The following is a 19,393-nucleotide window of genomic DNA, read 5'->3' as shown; positions in this document are numbered from 1 at the left end:
TGCCTGCTTCCCTGCCTACTTAAGATCCCTGTCTATCAAATAAATAAATAAAATCTTTAAAAAAAAGATAAAGTTACTTAATATTTTATTATATGATTGTGCCTTAATTTATTCAACCAATCTTCTATTGGTGGAACTTTGGTTTTTAGTTTTTTGGCTTTTATGAACAATACTATAGTATGTTTACATTTGGCAAGCTCTGTCAAAAAGAAAAATACAGTTGTCCTCCAAAGAGCGTAGCTGTTTAGCTCCATAATTAAAAAAAGAAAGAAGAATGTGAGGGTTAAATTTGAATACTTTCCAGGTAGTTTTCAGTAGCATGCTTTGGTGGAAATCATGATTTTTAGGAAGCTAATTAGGGTTGTTGCATATTACATTCCTGCCTCTTCCCTCCCCCAACTTTAGTAGTTTTCATTACATTCCTGCCTGGGAAGGGTTCCCAGTGACCTGGGTTAGGCATTAAGATCATGGGAATCCAAGATTTTCCCATGTCTTCCAGCATGTTTGTTCACAAGAACAGGAAAACTTACTCCTTGCAGCAGGGGAATTTTAACCACTGTCAGTCACTGGGGAATCTTTCAGTGAGGGTCCTTTGAATACAAATGTGGTCAAGGAGAGGAGAGGTATCAGTAGGTCTAAAGGCAGTGATGATACTTTAAGAACAGTAGTGTATTTTATAGCACTCGAAATGCTTTCTTGTTTGTTTATGGGAAGTAGGTAGGTAGAAAGGTGGAGTGACTTGCCTTTGTCATATGTATCTAGAAAATGCCAGAGACAGGTCTAGAATTCCGGACTTCTATGTTAGTTGGGATTGTTTTGGGCTATAAATGACAGAAAATGTGACTATAATGACTCATACAAAAAGTATTATTGTCTGGAGGTAGGTGGTTGCTGATATTTGATCAGTGGTCAGGTCAGTGGCTCAGCAATGTCAGGTCCAGTGTTATTTACTTGGCCATCCACTTGTTTTCATGAGCTGCTATATCTCTAGCCATTGCATTTGCAAGAAGAAAGGTGAAGGAAGAGGGCAGGAACAAGGCTGTGGTTGTATGAGCAAAGTAAGTTTTCCTGCGAATCCCTCAGCAAATTCCTGCTTTGTTCTCATTGGCCAGAACTGTCCAAGGCCACTCCAAGCCTGGAAGGTGGTGATCAAGGTGGTGACTTTCATTATAATGGTAGGTGCTTCCTACTATTTAGATGATGTTCAAAGAAAAATATTTAATCATAGCTTAAGCTATATTAATTTCTAATTCTCTTTATACTTATAGCTTATGCAGTGTAATTTAAATCTTTTTAAAAGTTGAATGAGAGTTTATTTTTTGTTTCTTTTATTAATATTTTTTAAAAACATTTTTAAAAAAGATTTTATTTATTTATTTATTTGACAGAGACAGTGAGAGAGATCACAAGCAGGGGGAGCAGCAGAGGGAGAGGAAGAAGCAGGCTCTCCACTGAGCAGGGGGCCTGATATGGGGCTTGATCCCATGACCTTGGGATCATGACCTAAGCCAAAGGCAGATGCTTAGCCAACTGAGCCACCCAGGCACCCCTAAAACCTTTTTTTAAAGATTTTATCCCCCTCCCCTCCAGCAACACTCAGTTTGTTTCCTATGATTAAGGGTCTCTTGGGGCGCCTGGGTGGCTCAGTGGGTTAAGCCGCTGCCTTTGGCTCAGGTCATGATCTCAGGGTCCTAGAATCGAGTCCCACATCGGACTCTCTGCTCAGCAGGGAGCCTGCTTCCCTTCCTCTCTCTCTGCCTGCCTCTCTGCCTACTTGTGATCTCTCTCTCTCTCTCTCTGTCAAATAAATAAATAAATAAATCTTAAAAAAAAATAAAAAGGGTCTCTTACGGTTTGTCTCCCTCTCTGGTTTCATCTTGTTTTATTTTTTCCCCTCTTCCCCTATGATCCTCTGTTGTTGTTGCTGTTGTTGTTTTTCCAAAGATTTTATTTATTTGACATAGAGAGGGATCACAAGCAGGCAGAGCAGCAGGCAGAGGGAGAGGGGGAAGCAGGCTCCCTGCTGAGCAGAGAGCCCAACATGGGACTTGATCCCAGGACCCTGAGATAATGACCTGAGCCGAAGGCAGAGGCTTTAACCCACTGAGCCACCCACTCTGTTTTATTTCTTAAATTCCACTTATTAGTGAAATCATATGATAATTATCTTTCTCTGATTGACTTATTTTGCTTAGCACGATGTAATTTAAATATTACATACCATCTTATTTATTGGGTGTGCCAGGACCTTAGCTCCTATCTAGATTTAAGTTCCTTTGTATCTGAGACTAGATCTACTTTGTATGAGACAGAGTCTTATCCTTGGGTATTAGTGAGAAAGGAGCTCCAGTATCATCAAGCCCCTATCTTCAGGCCCCTGGTGAGTGTATAGTAAGAGTGGACTGCTAACAAATAGCTTATTGAGTTAAATTGAACAATGAAAGTAGAAATAGGGGAAAGTGAAAAATTTAGAATGAGAATAATAAGGACTCCTCTATTCAGGGCAAAAGACAATGGAGAATGGATCTACTAGGAAATACAGTACTATTATGCAGTTAAAGGCCTTATTATGTTAATATGCTTCTCTAATTCACAGGGTGAGAGGGCAGAATAATGTGGAAAGAACATTGTAAAGGAGTTAGGAGCCTCTGTTCTAGATCTACTTCTGCCATTATAAAACTGTGTGATATTGGGCAAGTCATTTCTCTCTTTAGCTTCCTCTTGTAGGATGGGAATAATAATTGCTGTTTTACAGGATTGTTGAGAGTATTAGAAATAATATGAATTTAGTACTTCATGGCACCTGGTACATATAATAAGTGCCTTTGGTAACTGTTTTTACCATGATTGTTAGTATTTCTGTCATGTGACCTTGAAAGAGCCTTTTTTGCTTTAATCCTTATCTATAAACTGCAAAAGTTAGGTGTTGTTTAAGATTCCTCCCAATTCCAAAATAATCGTATTTCTACCTAAGTACCTCAATTGGGGCATTGTTATAAAGGTGTCCGTGGAGTTCTGACTGCAATGAGTTAATAGGAGAGACCATGGGAAGATGAAGTTCTCTGGTATATAGATTGATATCATTAAGTAAACCAAGTATTTATTCGAACAAATATTTCTGAGGCACTGAAGTACCTTCTGAATTACCCCAGTCCACTGAGAGAAGCTAATGAAATATTGGCCAAACCACTGAGCAGTGAAGTTGGGTGTAACTAAGCTCACAGTTTATCTCAGAGAATAGGGATGGTGGTATAATATAAAGAAAAAGAGCACTGAGAGTTATTAGTGCCCAGAACTGGTGATGGTTTGGGGAACTGGCATACCTCTCTGGTAATACAAGTAACTATTGCTCTTTAGAGGAACATTTCCACATAAATGAAGCCATTCCATTTTTTAAAGGTTTTATTTGTTTATTTGAGAGAGAGAACAAGCTGGGTGGGGGGCAGGTAAAGGGTCTGAGGGAGAGGGAGAAACAGACTCCCTGCTGAGCAGGGAGCCTGATACAGGGCTCCATCCCAGGACCCTGGGACCATAACCTGAGCCTAAGGCAGACACTCAACTGACTGAGCCACCCAGGCACCCCAGATAGTCTTCTAGTAGTGTCTTTAAAGCGAAAATATTGGGAAATACCTAAAAATATGGGATAAGCAAATTATAGCACAGTCATCAATTGATAAAATACCCGTATGTATTGACATGAAAAACATTCAAAATATGTGAAGCAGATTCATATATATGTGTGTATATGTATAGAAAGAGAATGAGAGAGAAAGATAGGTTGAAATAGTGTGGCATTGTAGATTATTATTTTTTTTAATAAAAGGTGTTTTTATGATCTAATTTCTTTAATGAGCATGCATTTTTATAATAAAATAAAAGCTTAAAGAAGATACTTAATAAATGTATATTCAAGGGGCACCTGGGTGGCTCAGTGGGTTAAAGCCTCTGCCTTTGGCTCGGGTCATGGTCTCAGGGTCCTGGGGTCGAGCCCCGCGTCGGGCTCTCTGCTTGACGGGGAGCCTGCTTCCTCCTTCTCTGTCTCTCTGCCTGCCTCTCTGCCTGCTTGTGATCTCTGTCAAATAAATAAAATCTTAAAAAAAAAATGTTTATAAATATAAATTCAAGTGATTACTGGTATCTACTTCTCTTTCAAGATACAGAATACTTTAAGTACATGTTGTTCCCTGGATGAAGACAAATGGCTCACTGAGTTTCATAGGGAAATTATTTGCCAATGAGTGTGCCCTTCAGGCTGTTTTTCAGACTACTTTCAGATATTTTCTTAACCACAGAGGGCTAGAGTGGGGATTGACTTTAAACCCACACAGGTTTCTATAGGGCAGTGTAGAACTTTGTATATAGGAGTAGGGATGGGCCCCTATCTTTGACTTGTTCCTTTGATCTAATCGGCATGTGCCTTTTTTTTTTTTTTTTTTTTAAGATTTTATTTTTAGCAGTCTCTACACCCAATGTAGGGCGTGAACCTATAACCCCGAGATCAAGAGTCACATTCTCTACCTACTTAGGCAGCCAGGCATCTCCTTTTATGTATTTCTTAAAGTTTTTCTTTTCATGCTCAGGGATAGTATTTTTATGAATATATTTCTAAGGAAAGAAAGCCTGTAGTTGGCAAAATGTATTGAGCTCTTACTATATATAAGATCCTGTTCTAAGTACCTTGATGGATGAGGTATATACAAGTGAGTAAAATCCATCCTTGTTCTCAGGAACTTACAATCTTCTATGAGAGGCATTTGTATAGTTAACTAACATAAAATTGGATGGTAAACAAAGCACTATGGTTTTGGAGAGGCAACAGTTTGTATGATAGGTGAAGCGTGGGAAAGTTTGTAGAGAATTAAATTGAACTTTGAATGATGAGTAAGATCTTATCATTTATTTATTTAAGATTTTTATGTATTTATGACAGAGATAGTGAGAGAAGGAACACAAGCAGGGGGAGCTTGATGGGGAGAAACAGACTCCCTGTTGAGCAGGGAGCCTGATATGGGGCTTGATCCCAGGACCCTGGGATCATGACCTGAGCCGAAGGCAGATGCTTACCGACTGAGCTTCCCAGGTGCCCCAATGAGTAAGATTTTAGTTGGTAGGTATAAAATTTAATGGCGTGTTTTAGAAATTTAATTATTCAGGACAGAAATTGGATTATTCAGGGCTGAGAGAGAGAGAGTAAATTGAATATTGGAGAGGCTAGAAGTGAGAAAATGGTAGATTGAGGGAAAATAAAATAATTAATGTAAAACACCCAATATGGTGCTTGCCTGGCATGTTGTAGGTACTCATCAAACTTTCCCTCTTTCTAATTCCAACATATTTATCTCAAGGGGTGTCTTCAAGTTCCCAAAAAAGAAAAGTTGTCTTTGGGGTGCCTGACTGACTCCGTCAGTAGAGAATGCGACTTTTCGTCTTGGGATTTGAGCCTCACGTTGGGTGTAGACATTGCTAAAAAAACAAAAAAACAACAAAAAAACTTTAAAAAAGAAGAAAAAGAGGGGCGCCTGGGTGGCTCAGTGGGTTAAAGCCTCTGCCTTCAGCTCGGGTCGTGATCCCAGGGTCCTGGGATCAAGCCCCGCATCGGGCTTTCTGCTGAACAGGGAGCCTGCTTCCCCACTCTCTCTGCCTGTCTCTCTGCCTACTTGTGATCTCTGTCAAATAAATAAAATCTTTAAAAAAAAAAAAAAAAGAAAAGAAGAAAAAGAAGTTAACTTTTATTTATTTGCTTGTTTATTTATTTTATTTGACAGAGATCACAAGTAGGCAGAGAGGCAGGCAGAGAGAGAGGGGGGCGGGAAGCAAGCTCCCTGCTGAGCAGAGAGTCCAACAAGGGGCTGGATCTGAGGTCCCTGAGATCATGACCTGAGCCAAAGGCAGAGGCTTAACCCACTGAGCCACTCAGGTGCCCCAGAAGTTAACTTTTAGTTTGGTTTGAAAAGTTAGGCAACTTGTCCAGATCATTTTCAGAATTGCACATGTAGTAGTAAAGGCAAAGTACCTGCTGGGGAATCAGTACCTTAGATTAATGTACAACTGAGTTTCTGAATCATTTCTTTCATTAGAAGGTGATCTGTTGAAAGAAGTGACACAAGTACTGGGGAAAATCTGCTCTTCGGTGCCAAGACAGGGGACAATGTCACAAGTTAAAACTTCCTATTCCTATGACGCTCCCACGGACTTCATCAATTTTACCTCTTTGAATGATGAGGAAGATACCCAAAACATAGATTCTTGGTTTGGTAAGTGTTGACTCTCTCTGGCCATTCTAAGGGTTAGTGGCTTGCTTTGTTCTGAGTACCTTTCAAAAATTAGAAGGAATTGCAAGAAAATAACTAAAATATAAATTCTTATTTACACCAAGATACTTTATCATCCATGATATATGATAGAAATAATTGAAATGCCCAGTATTTTGGAAATGGACTGTCAGTACAAATTAATGTAATTTTGCAGTTAAGAATGATAAGTGTTTAATCTTTAGGGATATATGGGAAAATCCAGATGAAACAAAGTTCAGTGAAACTCTAGCATTCAAAAACATTCTGTCGCGATGGCAGCCACATAAAAACTTGCTCTACTATCATTGGGCACAGAATATAATATTATAGCTAGGATATTGACATTTATAGAATCTACCTATCTTACTCAGATTTCCTCAATTTCACTTGTACTCATATTCATTTATGTAGTAAGTTCTATGCAATTTTTAATCATCTGTGTAAGTTTGTGTATCTACTCCCACTGTCAAGATATTGAACAGTTCTAACAGATCTAATATCACAAGGATTCTTGTGTTACTTTTTTGTAACTGCAGTTACCTCCCTCTTACTTCGCTTTACCAATTCTTTTTTGGCTGGGGGGATTATGCTACTTAGAACCCAATCCCCAAGCAGATGGGATCACCTGATGTTGGATAATGTGATTTGACACAAACTCTGACACCAGTCCAACAATAAATAAGGATAAGGTTATATTTTCATATTACTTTGTAATAATATGGTGAGATCACTGATATGTCAGGTTAGTAGTTCCTAGAATCTCTTCGTTTTTCTCTTTCTCATGTCTTTATCCTCCATATTAAAAGAAAATCAGTATGTAATGGGAGAAAAAAATGAGTCTCTTGCAGCTGCACTTATTACGTATAATGCAGTATCCAAATGTGATGGCACATGCCATTCTTTTTAATAGTATGCCGGGGGTTCCTGAGAGGAGGAATCTGTTGAAAGTGGTGTTGAGGAAGGGTGGAGAAGAGGGCCAGCTACCCTACAGGGGTGTTCCCTGTGTCTCTCTGCTTTACTGAAACCGCAAGGAGAAGTCTGGGTTGTCTATTCCTTTATCTAAGTTTCTTTAAAAAAAAAAAAAAAAGGAAATATTAGTACAAGACACTATTAAATATAATGTAGAAGAAAAATTAACCCTACTATTCTTTCAAAACCACTTTAGTTCTAATATATTATTTTCTAATTCTCTTCCAAATAATCGTATCTCTTTACATATTTGCAGTCAGGGTATGCATGCTCGGTGTTATTTGCTGGGCATCACCACATTCCTGAAGCTTCTGTCTGTTGATAGGCTTTTGGTAGAAGAGACGTTTCACTGCTTTGGGTTAACTTTTGGGCACAGCAGAACCTAAGATAAAATTCCTGAGAGAGCCTAGGTCTGTTCCATCCTCACACACCCACCTCTTGCCACTGTGGGTGAGGAACCTCAACTCAAATAGACCATAGTACTTCCCTTGTAAGCCCTGCAGATCTTAATAGCTACAGTTTTCTTTGAGAGGAACACGATGTATTAGGCCGGTTCATGCTTGTATGGTCCAAATGTGTATCAAGTAAAAGTAAGTAGCTATTCACAATGCAGAGTCTGCACTTCTTTTCTATGATACATTGTTCAATGTTGCCAGTGTTTTAGTGGTAGTTTTGATAGTTTTTACAGTCTCTATCTCTGACGTATAATGTGTACTCATTTCTTTTTTATCAATAGAGCTTTGTACTTGCCAAATGAATTAAAAGTGTACCAGTAGAAGGGTTTAGGCCCCATTTTAGTATATGTGCTGCCGAAGCGAGCACGAGGCCCCATTTTAAAAAAATGTGCAGGGTACTGATTTATTTTACTTCCTTGCTGATTGTTTAAATGATGACACTCTTACTTTTTCACAGAGGAGAAGGCCAATTTGGAGAATAAGTTTCCTGGAAAGAATGGCATAGCAGGGCTTTTTCAGGGCAAAACCCCTCTGAGGAAGCCTAATCCTCAGCAAGCTATTGTCACGCCTTTGAGACCAGGTAAGAAAGATCATCTTAGAAAAAAGGTGCTTGGTAGAATGGTGAAACAGTGTATTAAGAGCAAGAGGGATCTGGGGAATTACCTAAATGTTGTATCCTTTGGTTTATTATTGGTGAAGTGGGCTAATTCATTTCATGGTGAATGTGACACTAATGATGCACTATACTTTTTTTTTTTTTTTAAATCTCTTAGAACTTAAGCTAACATTGACTTTTACTGCCAGATATATAACTCTTTTCTTTTTATGACAAGATTTAACCTAACCTGAGTCTGACTGGGAACAAAACAGCAGGAGAGAAGAACGTACTGTTTGCCATTGTACAAGGATTCTTTGAGTCATGCATCTGATTTTAAAAGATAATTGACATTTAGACTGGTGGTTACTAAGTCTGCAGAATATTGTCTGTTTGATCAGAACAAAAGAAGCATTTTTTTAAAGAACAAAAGCATTTTTAAAGAGATCATAAATACTTAAAAATTATTCTTTTTTTGAAGTAATAGCTATATTTAGATATAATTTACCTGTACAAATCACCTAAAGTTACATTTCCGTGAGTTTTTTTTTTAATGGCTTGGTTTTTATTTTATTTTAAAAATTATTTTTATTAACATATTATAATGTACTATTTGCCCTAGGTGTATGGGTCTGTGAATCATCAGGCTTATACATTTTATAGCACTCACCGTAGTCCGTGTTTTTTTATAGTATATTCATAGAGTATTATACAGCCATCACCACAATTAATTTAGAACATTTGACTATGACTCTTATAGGTAAATCTGAAACTGGCTTCAATTAGACCATTAACTAGAGGAGTCATACCAGGAAATAGCTGTATTTTTAGTGAACTTTTCTAGTTTACAGAGTCTAAGCTGCTAGGATGACTTTCAGATAATTATTTTATGAGATGTCAGATGACATCTGTTGAATTTAGGATCAGGACAAGGACCCTGAATTTTTGCATCCACTCTCTTTCTTGTAGAAGGTATTAGAAGTGTATGACATGTTTCACTTGACATGCTTAGAATGCCTGTGGCCTGAGTGCTGTATCCTCAGGTGAATTTCATTAGTTCATTATGTGTGGCAGATTTTCTGTTGCTTTGGTGGTCTTTGTACTTTCTTTGTTTTTTGTTTTTTTTTTTTAGATTTTTATTTATTTATTTGACACAGAGAGATCACAAGTAGGCAGAGAGGCAGGCAGAGAGAGAGAGGAGGAAGCAGGCTCCCTGCTGAGCAGAGAGCCCGATGCGGGACTCGATCCCAGGACCCTGAGATCATGACCTGAGCCGAAGGCAGCGGCTTAACCCACTGAGCCACCCAGGCGCCCGTCTTTGTACTTTCTTGAATTGAAAGAATATATAATACTACCTAATTTGTCAGTTCAAGACTGTTTTGTCAACAGTGTGCCCCAAAGCAAGAGACTTCTTCTGGGCCTGTCATGTGCCAAAGACCATACACACTGCTTATGTGCATGCCCCTTAGACCCCTCAGAGCCTGTGTTCTTTCATATTACATATTCTCACCTATTAGTTTTGTTCCCTCTGCCTCTTAATATATATGAAAAGTTCCTACTCATCATTCAAGGTCCAGCTCAAATACCCTTTTTTCTCTAACTAATTTCCTGTATTTGTGTTCCCTAAGTTCTTTTCATACCTCTATTTTAATTTCAATTTCCTATTGTATTGCTAATACAAAGGCATACGATTAATTTTTATATACTCATCTTTTATCCTGCTACCTTCTAAACTCACTTAATAGTTTTGGTAGGTTTTGTAGACTCCATCAGATTTCTTTTATTTATTTCTTTTTAAAGATTTTACTTATTTATTTGAGAGAGAGAGAATGTGAACGAGAGAGATAGAGAGCATGAATGCGCATGCACAAGCTGGGGTTGGGGTTGGGAGGAAGGGAGAGGCAGAAGCAGATGCCCGGCTGAGCAGGAAGTCTAAGGGTGTTTCTATCCCAGGACCCTGGGATCAGGACCTGAGCCGAAGGAAATGCTTAACCAATTGAGCCACCCAAGTGCCCCTAGATTTCATCAGATTTAGGATGATCATGTCATCTGCAAATATCCCTTATTTATTTATTTATTTATTTATTTATTTATTTATTTTTGCAAATATCCCTTTTATTTCTTTTTCTTGCATATTGCACTGACTAGAGCCTTCAGAAAGATAATGGATAGGAGTGGAAAGGGTAGACATGCCTGTTGTGGCATTTAGGTCTTCACCATTAAGTACGACATTAACTGTAGTTGGGGTGTCTGGGTGACTTAGTCAGTTGAACATCTGACTCTTGATTTTGGCTCAGGTTGTGATCTCAGGATGGTAGGATTGAGCCCTGCCTCAGGCTCTGCACTCAGCCTAGAGTCTTCTTGTCCTTCTCCCTCCCACTCTGCCATCCCCTCCCTCACCTGTGAGTGTTTGTGCGCGCGCGTGTGCTCTCTCTCACTTTTTCTCTCAAATAAAAAATAAAAATAAAATCTTTAAAAATCTGTGCTGTTAACTATAGTTTTTTTCATAAATACCCTTAATCAAGCTGAAGAAGTTCCCATCTATTCTTGTTTTGTTGATAATTTTTATTTGTCATGGATGTGAGATTTTGTCAGATGCATTTTCTGCTTATATTGAGATGATTATATGACATTTTTCTTTTTTTGGTCTGTTAATATGTTAAATTGCACTAATTTTCCAATGTTAAGCCAACCTTACATTTCTGGGATGAGCTCCAGTTGGTCATGATGGTATTTTTCTTTGTTTTTAGGCTCAGTTTGATACATTGTTGTCGAGAATATTTCTTATATTATTGATGAGGGATATTGGTCTGTGGTTTTCCTTGTGATGCCTTTGTTTTATTTTGATAGAGAAAAGCTGGCCTTACTTTAAATATTCCCTTCTTTTCATTTTTCCTGGAAGAATTTGCATGGAATTGATATTATGTCTTAAATGTTTAGTAGAAGTCACCATCGAACCCAACTGGGTCTGAAGTTTTCTTTGTAGAAAGGTTTTTAACTACAAATTCAATTTCTTTCTTTTTTTTTAAGATTTTTATTTATTTATTTGACAGAGATTGCAAGTAGGCAGAGAGGCAGGCAGAGAGAGAGGAAGGGAAGCAGGTTTCCCTGCTGAGCAGAAAGCCCGATGCGGGGCTTGATCCCAGGACCCTGGGATCATGACCAGAGCCTAAGGCAGAGGCTTTAACCCACGAGCCACCCAGGCGCCCCTACAAATTCAATTTCTTTAACGGATATAGGTTATCTCTTCTTTTTTTTTTTTTTTTAAAGATTTTATTTATTTATTTGACAGAGAGAGATCACAGGTAGGAAGAGAGGCAGGCAGAGAGAGAGAGGAGGAAGCAGGCTCCCTGCTGAGCAGAGAGCCCAATGCGGGACTCGATCCCAGGACCCTGAGATCATGACCTGAGCCGAAGGCAGTGGCTTAACCCACTGAGCCACCCAGGCGCCCAGGTTATCTCTTCTTTTTTTTTTTTTTTTTTCCAGGTTATCTCTTCTTGAGTGAGTGTTGGTAGTTTGTGTTTCTACTAGTTCCAAATTACCTGTTATTTAGAAGTATGTTTTTTAATTTCCAAATACATGGAGGGGGGATTGATTCTAGAAATTGTGTCTGTTACTGATTTCTTGAGGGATTTAATTCCATTGTGGTTAATGAACATTACTTGTGTGACTTGAATCCTTTTAAGTGTTTTGTTTCATGGCCCAGAATATGGTCTGTCTTGTAAATATTCTGTATGCATTTCAAAAGAATGTGTATTCTGCTGTCATTGAGTGGAGAGTTACATCAATGTCAATTTGGATCAAGCTGGTTGATAGTATTGCTCAAATCTTCTATTTCCTTATTGATCTTCTATTTAACTGTACTGTCAGTTATTGAAAATAGAGATAATGAAATCTTCAACTATACTGTTGAATTGTCTATTTCTCCCTTTAATTTTTTCAGTTTTTCCTTTATGTATCTGGGGCTTTGTTATTTTGTATATATATGTTTGCTATTGTTATTTCCTCCTGATGAGTTGACTGCAACATATTTTTGTTAATGAAGTTTTATTGAATACAGCCTTACACACTTGCTCATATGAGTTAGATTCTTACTGATTTTTCTGTCAATTTGTTCCATAAATTAGAGGGAGAGATTGAAATTTCAGGCTATACTCATGGTTTTTTCTATTTCTTCTTCTATTTTTTGCTTTGTGTGTTTTGAAGGTCTCTTATTCAGTACATAAATATTTAGGTTGTTTTGGCATCTTGAGGAATTGATCATTTTATCATTTTGAAATGGTCATCTTTATCTCTGGTGATATTTTTTGCTCTGAAATCTGCATTGATGTTATATCCATTCCAGCTTTCTTTTGATTAGTGCTAGCATGATGTATCTCTATATTTTAAGTGCATTTTTATAGGCAACATATAATATTTATTTTTAAAAATTTTATTTTTAAGTAATCTCTGCACCTAATATGGAGCTTGAATTTATAACCCTGAGATCAAGAATCATATGTCTACTGACTGAGCCAGCCAGGTGCCCTATAAAAATTTTATATCAAATTTTTTACATTAATTTTAAAAAATTTAATCATCTCTGCTTTTAAATGGGTAAGTGCCTCTATTGTAGCCTTGATATAATGCACTATCATTTTTGTTTGTTTGTTTGTTTCTTTTTCTCCCTTCCAGAAAAAAATTTCTTTAGGGAATGAGACAAATGATTGTTTTCTGGAATAAATAATACATGAAGTGTGTTTTCATAGCCTAACTTTTCTTCCATTTATTTGGTTAGGGTTTTTTCTTTTATCAAGGCTCAGTTCATAAGCTATACCAGCAAATGCTATTTCTTCCCCTTTACTTGACTGTTCTTTTTCCTTATTATTATTATTTTTTTCTCTCCTTATTCTTACAGTACTTTTTTGTTTCTGTTCCATTATGGCTATGGTAACATAAGAATATTTTATGATAAAGTAACTCCTTCTCCTTCATGCCCTTATCTCCCCTTTCTCAGATGCTATATCTTTTAACTCTCAGTGTTTTTAATTTCTGGAGGGGAGAAAAGCTGATGGGTATACCCATAATGCCAGATAATATGACTGTATCAGCATTTAAAGACAGAGCTGCTTTTTTCCGAGTTGCTGACTTAGGCTGGCAGATAGGCCTTAGATCCCACATTTCTGCTTCAATCAAAGTAGATTTTATAAATTGGACTTCCGTATAAGATGTCACCAGAACTAATGGTTCCACTACTTAGAAGGGATACACACACACACACACACACACACAAATAGATATGTATGTATCTACATGTCTCTCCAACGTTTTCCTTGGGATTCTGAGTATTGACTAGTTTTTGCTCTCCCACAGTTGACAATACTTATTACAAAGAGGCAGAAAAAGAAAATCTGGCGGAACAGTCCATTCCATCAAATGCTTGTTCTTTGGAAGTCAAGGGAACCACCTCAAAATATACTCCAGTGCAGCCTCAGAGGTAAGACTGTTTCAGGACTCAAAGTGGTGGTTATATTAATGATGTTCAAAGAATAATTATTGTCAGAATACCTACTATTCTAGACTATACTACCTACTATAATACCTACTATACTAGACTCTTTATATTACCTCATTTAATCTTCATAATGTTTATGAGTTGTAGATAGTATCCTTAATTTATTGATAAGCAAGTTAGAGGTACTAAGTTGCTTGAAGTTTGTATCAGAGCCAGAATTCAGACTGATCAGTTCATTTCCAGAGCCCTTGCTGTTTGCACCATCAATATGGATTGTAATATACTTGTGTAAATTGTGTAAATATGGCAGATTTTTTTCCTGATTATAGGTTGTAAGTACATTACATAAGGGCAAACATTATGTATTCTTACTGTCCCTGACAGTGTCTGGCAGGAGCAGAAGGTGAATAAATACTTGAATGAATGAAAGGATGGGTGGATGGGTTAAGCTGCAGTCTTGACACTGGTGATCTAAAAACATTTCATGTCTTTGAATGTTGTATTTGTATCAGTATCCTTTTTTTTTTTTTTTTTTTAAAGAGTGGGAGTGAGTGTGGGGTGGGGGACAGAGAGAGAATCTTAAGCAGGTTCCAAGCCCAGCATGGAGACCGATGCAGAGTTCAGTCTCCCAACCCTCAGATCTGACCTGACCTGAAATCAGGAGTTGGATGCCCAACCACCTGAACCACCCAGACACCCCTATTGCTTTATACCTTGATGTTACCTAGAATATCTTCAAGGAAGAGGAATGGCAAATGATATTATTTATATATAGATAATATGTATTGTAGCTCAGAAGTGATGAAGTTACAGTTTGTAAATCTTCATGTTGTCATAAGGATATTGCCTTTTGAGGATAGCATCATATAAGCTTATCCTAATCTTTTTTGATAAAGAAGCCCATTTTATTATTTTTTTAATTTTATTTTTATTATTATTTTAAAAAAGATTTCATGTATTTATTTATTTGAAAGAAAGAGTGAGTATGTGAGTGGGGGAAGAGGTAGAGGGAGAGGATCTCAAGCAGAATCAGTGCTGAGTGTGGAGCCAGATGTGGGGCTTGATCTCACACCGTAAAATCATGATCTTAGCCAAAATCAAGAGTCGGGTGCTTAATTGACTGAGTCTCCCAGGTGTCCCGAATAAAGAAGCCTGTTTTAATCAAAGAATTCTGTGAAATCTCAATCAATCATAAATCACAAGAGATCTTAAGAGATTGCTATTGGGTGATTCTCTGGTTTCTGTTCAATGTTTAGGTTGTGAATGAGTCCTACAGAAAAGGGACCCAGTGTCTTAGAGATTTCTTCAGAATTCAGGAAAGTGTTAGTGTCTTCACTAGTGTATGATTTGTGTATGGTTGCTAAAATTATCTTTCATGACTGAATTCTGAATGCTTTTTGGAAGTGATGGTGTGACAGGAATCCAGCTACTCTCAGAGTTAGAAGACCTGAGTGGTTTTTGTTTTTGTTTTTTTAAGATTTTATTTATTTGTCAGAGAGAGAGAGAATGAGAGGGAGCGAATGCTTAAGGAGGCAGAACGGCAGGTAGAGGTGGAGAGAGAAGCAGGCTCCCTGCCAAGCAAGGAGCCTGATGCGGGACTCAGCCCCAGGACCCTGGGATCATGACCTGAGCTGAGGGCAGTGGCTTAACCGACTGAGCCACCCAGGCGTCCCTGTTTTGTTTTGTTTTTAAGGCAGGTACCTCTACCACTCAAAATCTCAGTTTACTGAGAATAACCATATCCCTCAGTCTTCTTGTCAGAAAGGGCCAGATAAGATAGTATGTGACAGTACTTCGTAAATAATACCGCATTATCAAAATACATAATAAGAGGTAAAACATTAGTGCCGTTAATCTCAAATCTCAGATTTTTCTGACTCCAGAGTTGCCTAATCTGGAAAGACATGGCAGCTGGGATAGGAAGGTATAGACAGTCAGGCAAATTCCCTATTATTTTATTTTCACATGGTTTCAGTAGGCTAAAAGATCGCCAAAACTTCTTCAACACAGAATAGTTAAGAATCAATAAGGCCTTAGTGTGTCATAATAATTTTTCCATGAAGGGGTTGCTTTACCACAAATAAATGTTTTAATTTTGGTATCTCATCCCTTAGCCATTTCTCCCTAAAGACACCCAGCAATTCTTCTCTTGACTTTATAGTATCACTGTATGTTGAATTTAAGTAATGGTCTAAATGGTTCTGTATGGATGTGCTTTGTCTTTCTTTCTAGATTTTATGATTCTCAACCCATTTTTAAAAATTAACTAATTTAAAAAAATTAACTAATTTTGCTGGGTAATAATTTGCATATAGTAAAATATATAGTCTTGAGTGTATGGTCTGATTAATTTTTTTTTTAAGATTTTATTTATTTATTTGACAGACAGAGATCACAAGTAGGCAGAGAGGCAGGCAGAGAGAGAAGGAAGCAGGCTCCGTGCCGAGCAGAGAGCCTGATGTGGGGCTCAATCCCAGGACCCTGAGATCATGACCTGAGCCGAAGGCAGAGGCTTAAACCACTGAGCCACCCAAACGTCCCTGGTCTGATTAATTTTGACAAATACATACCACCATGTAATCACAACCAAAATATATAGAAAATTTCCAGCACTTCAGAAAGTTCTCTCATTCCTATCCCTGTATAGTCAAACTAAACTGCTTCTTCTGCCTTCTCACCCTCTCACCCAGAGGCAACCACTTTTCCAATTCCTGTCACCATAAATTATTTTGTCCTGTTCTAGATAATTTTGTAAATGGAATTATATGTACTCTTCTATCTGACTTCTTGCGTTTAGCATTTGTTTTTGAGATGCATCCATGTCATTGCATGTATTGGTAGTTTGCTTCTTTTTATTGCTGATAGTAAGTTTTATTGAGTGGATATGCCACAATTTATTTATCCATTCAACAGATGAAGGACATTTGGGTTGTTTCCAGTCTGGGGCTATATAAAGCTGCTATGAGTAGTTGAGGACATATATTTCTTTTGGGTAAATACTTAGGAGTGCAACTGCTGGGCCATAAGGTTAAATGTATGTTTATAAGAAACAGCCAGAATGTTTTCCAAAGTGATTGTCCCATTTATAATCCCACTAACAATATATGAGAGTTTCAGTTGTTCCATATCCTAGCCAACTCTTGATAGTCTTTTCAGTGATATTTCATTGTTTTTAATTTGCATTTTTCTGATGGCTAATGATGTTGATCCACATTTTCATGGGATTATTGGTTATTCATGTATTTGCATACGTAGCTGCTGCTTTTTTAGTCTGGCTCCCTGTGGTCTCCCTTGGGTCTGCAAAGGTTAGAGGTCAGCCCAGACTCTGAGTAGAGTTTATACTTAGGTTTAAGTGTTCATCCTCTGTGGTTGTCTTGCTTCTGAAGTTCTAAATTTTCAGCCTTTCTGCCTGCTCTGATGTTTGTCTACTGACACCTCAAGCTAGTGAGATGTTATCTTTGTGCCATCCTTCTATATACACAGTGGGGGATCTACTTCAAAAAAAGCAGCAAACTCACCAATCTTATCTAGACAGTTATGACTTTAAAGGATGGACTCCTCATCAGTTTCTGCTTGCCTTTTTGCTGGGCTTCCTAGGTCTTTCCTAAAATACAAATGGTTTAGCTGTCAGGCAGGAATTATACAGAGTTTTTGCTCAGATTTTGAATGACATCTTTTCTGTAGCTCTTTTGCTTTTAGGATTTTCCTCTAAATTTCCAGCTGTTACACTGGCCTTGAATTCTTCTGCTATCTCTAGCCAGTGAGACTGGAATTTTCTGCTCTTGGAGCTGCTACGTTTGGGGAGTACCTCAGGCCAAAAAGCTACTAACTCATAATACTTACCTTTTGCAGTTGCTGTTTTTCATGAATAAATGTTCCTGTTTTCTGCCTGCTTTTGGTCACTTTCCAGTGCCTTCACATAGTTGTAGTTTTGTGTTTTGTCTGTTTTTTATAATATACACTCTTTATTACTCATTCAATACATCCATTGCTTCATTCCTTAATTGAATAAATTTGCTCTTTATTATTCCATGTATTATTTTTTTTTAAAGATTTTTATTTGAGAGAGAGTGAGAGAGATCACAGAGGGAGAGGGAGAAACAGAGTCACTGCTGAGCAGGGAGCCAAGTGGGGCTCTATCTCAGAACTCTGAGATCATGACCTGAGCTGAAGGCTTAACAGCTGAGCCACCCACCCAGATGCCCCTCCATATATTTTTTTATGAGTACTTTCTTTCAGTGATTAATATGAAATATTTGCAGATGAAAGATAGACCTTTAGTAGGAATTGCTTGAAAATCCAGGAGAATGGATGGAGGGAAAACTGATACATGATTGGCTATGAGTTGATAATTTCTGAAACTGAATGATGAGTACTTAGTAGTTTACTATATTATTCTCTTTATATTTAAAATATGCTTGATATTCTCCATGATAAAGATTTTAAAAATTGTGACTCTATGTAGTAGCATAAAATTCTGAATATGTAATAATGTCTTTATAATGTTTAAGGACTTTTATAAAGAAAGTGCTTTGAAAAAGAAAAGAGAAATTAAATAAGATCTAAACAAATGGCAGGGCATACCATATTTATGGATTGGGAGACTCAGTATTGTAAAGATGTCAATTCTCCCTAAGTTATCTATAGATTCAATGCAATATCCGTTAAAATCCCAATGGTTTTCACTTTGGACTTTGATAAATGATGCTAAAAATTTTTGAGAAATGCAAAGGTCTGAGAATAGCTGGATACTTTTGAAGTGTGTCTAGTACATGGAAAGGCATATTATTATGAAGCTTCAATAATTAAAACTTTATGATAATACTCAAGGATTAGTGAGACCAGTGGAATCAAACAAAAATTCACCTTCCCATATATGAACATGATATATGACAAAGATGTTACCACAGATCTGTGGGAAATAGTGCTCCCTCCCCCCCTTAACAAACAATGCTTGACTAGTGGATATCCAGATAGATAGAATGAAACTTGGTCCCTACCTCACTCCATATAAAAGTTAATTCTTTCAAGTTTATTTCTTTATTTAAGTAAACTCTAGACCCAATATGATGCCTGAACCCACAACCCTGGAATCAAGAGTTTCATGTTCCTGACTGAGCCAGCCAGGTACCCTAAAACAGTCAATTCTATGTGGAATTGTATATCTAAATATGAAAGCTAAAGCTCCTATAAGGAAGTAAAGGAGAATATCTTTATGATCTTGGAATAAGGGAAGGTTTTTTTTTTTTGTTTTTTTTTTTTTTAAATAGTATACAGAAAAGCACTGAGCATAATGGGGAGGGCTATTGATGTACTTGAGATATTTATCTAATCAAATGATACCATAAAGAGAGTGAAAAGCCATCCTCCAGAGTGGGAGAAGATACATCTAACACATAAAACCTACCAAAGAGCTTATATTCATAGTATGTAAAGAATTCCTACTGATCAGGAAAGGATTGACCACCCAGTGGAAAACAAAGAAGAGACTTGAACTAGCACTTTATCAAAGAGGATATCCAAATGGCCAGTAAACATATGAAAAGTTACTCTATCTCATTGGTAATCAGAGAAAAGCAAATTAAAA

The 19,393-nt window shown here is 37.4% G+C and overlaps 1 protein-coding gene across 8 annotated transcripts in view; it reads left to right on the top strand.

Annotated features, from left to right (window-relative positions):
• The window catches only part of TPX2 (TPX2 microtubule nucleation factor), a 70,783-nt gene that overhangs the window by 22,775 nt on the left and 28,615 nt on the right, over positions 1-19,393 (top strand). For all 8 annotated transcript variants that reach the window (XM_032351054.1, XM_032351053.1, XM_032351055.1 and 5 more), the window contains exons 2-4: positions 6,078-6,254; positions 8,175-8,297; positions 13,665-13,788. In XM_032351054.1, the coding sequence (XP_032206945.1) occupies positions 6,149-6,254; positions 8,175-8,297; positions 13,665-13,788 (353 nt within the window). In that variant the 5' untranslated portion in view covers positions 6,078-6,148. The remainder of the gene's footprint in view (positions 1-6,077; positions 6,255-8,174; positions 8,298-13,664; positions 13,789-19,393) is intronic.

This window comes from Mustela erminea, chromosome 7 (genome assembly GCF_009829155.1).
Source record: "Mustela erminea isolate mMusErm1 chromosome 7, mMusErm1.Pri, whole genome shotgun sequence".
Classification (NCBI taxonomy): Eukaryota; Metazoa; Chordata; class Mammalia; order Carnivora; family Mustelidae; genus Mustela; species Mustela erminea.
This window is presented reverse-complemented; position numbering and strand designations above follow the sequence as displayed.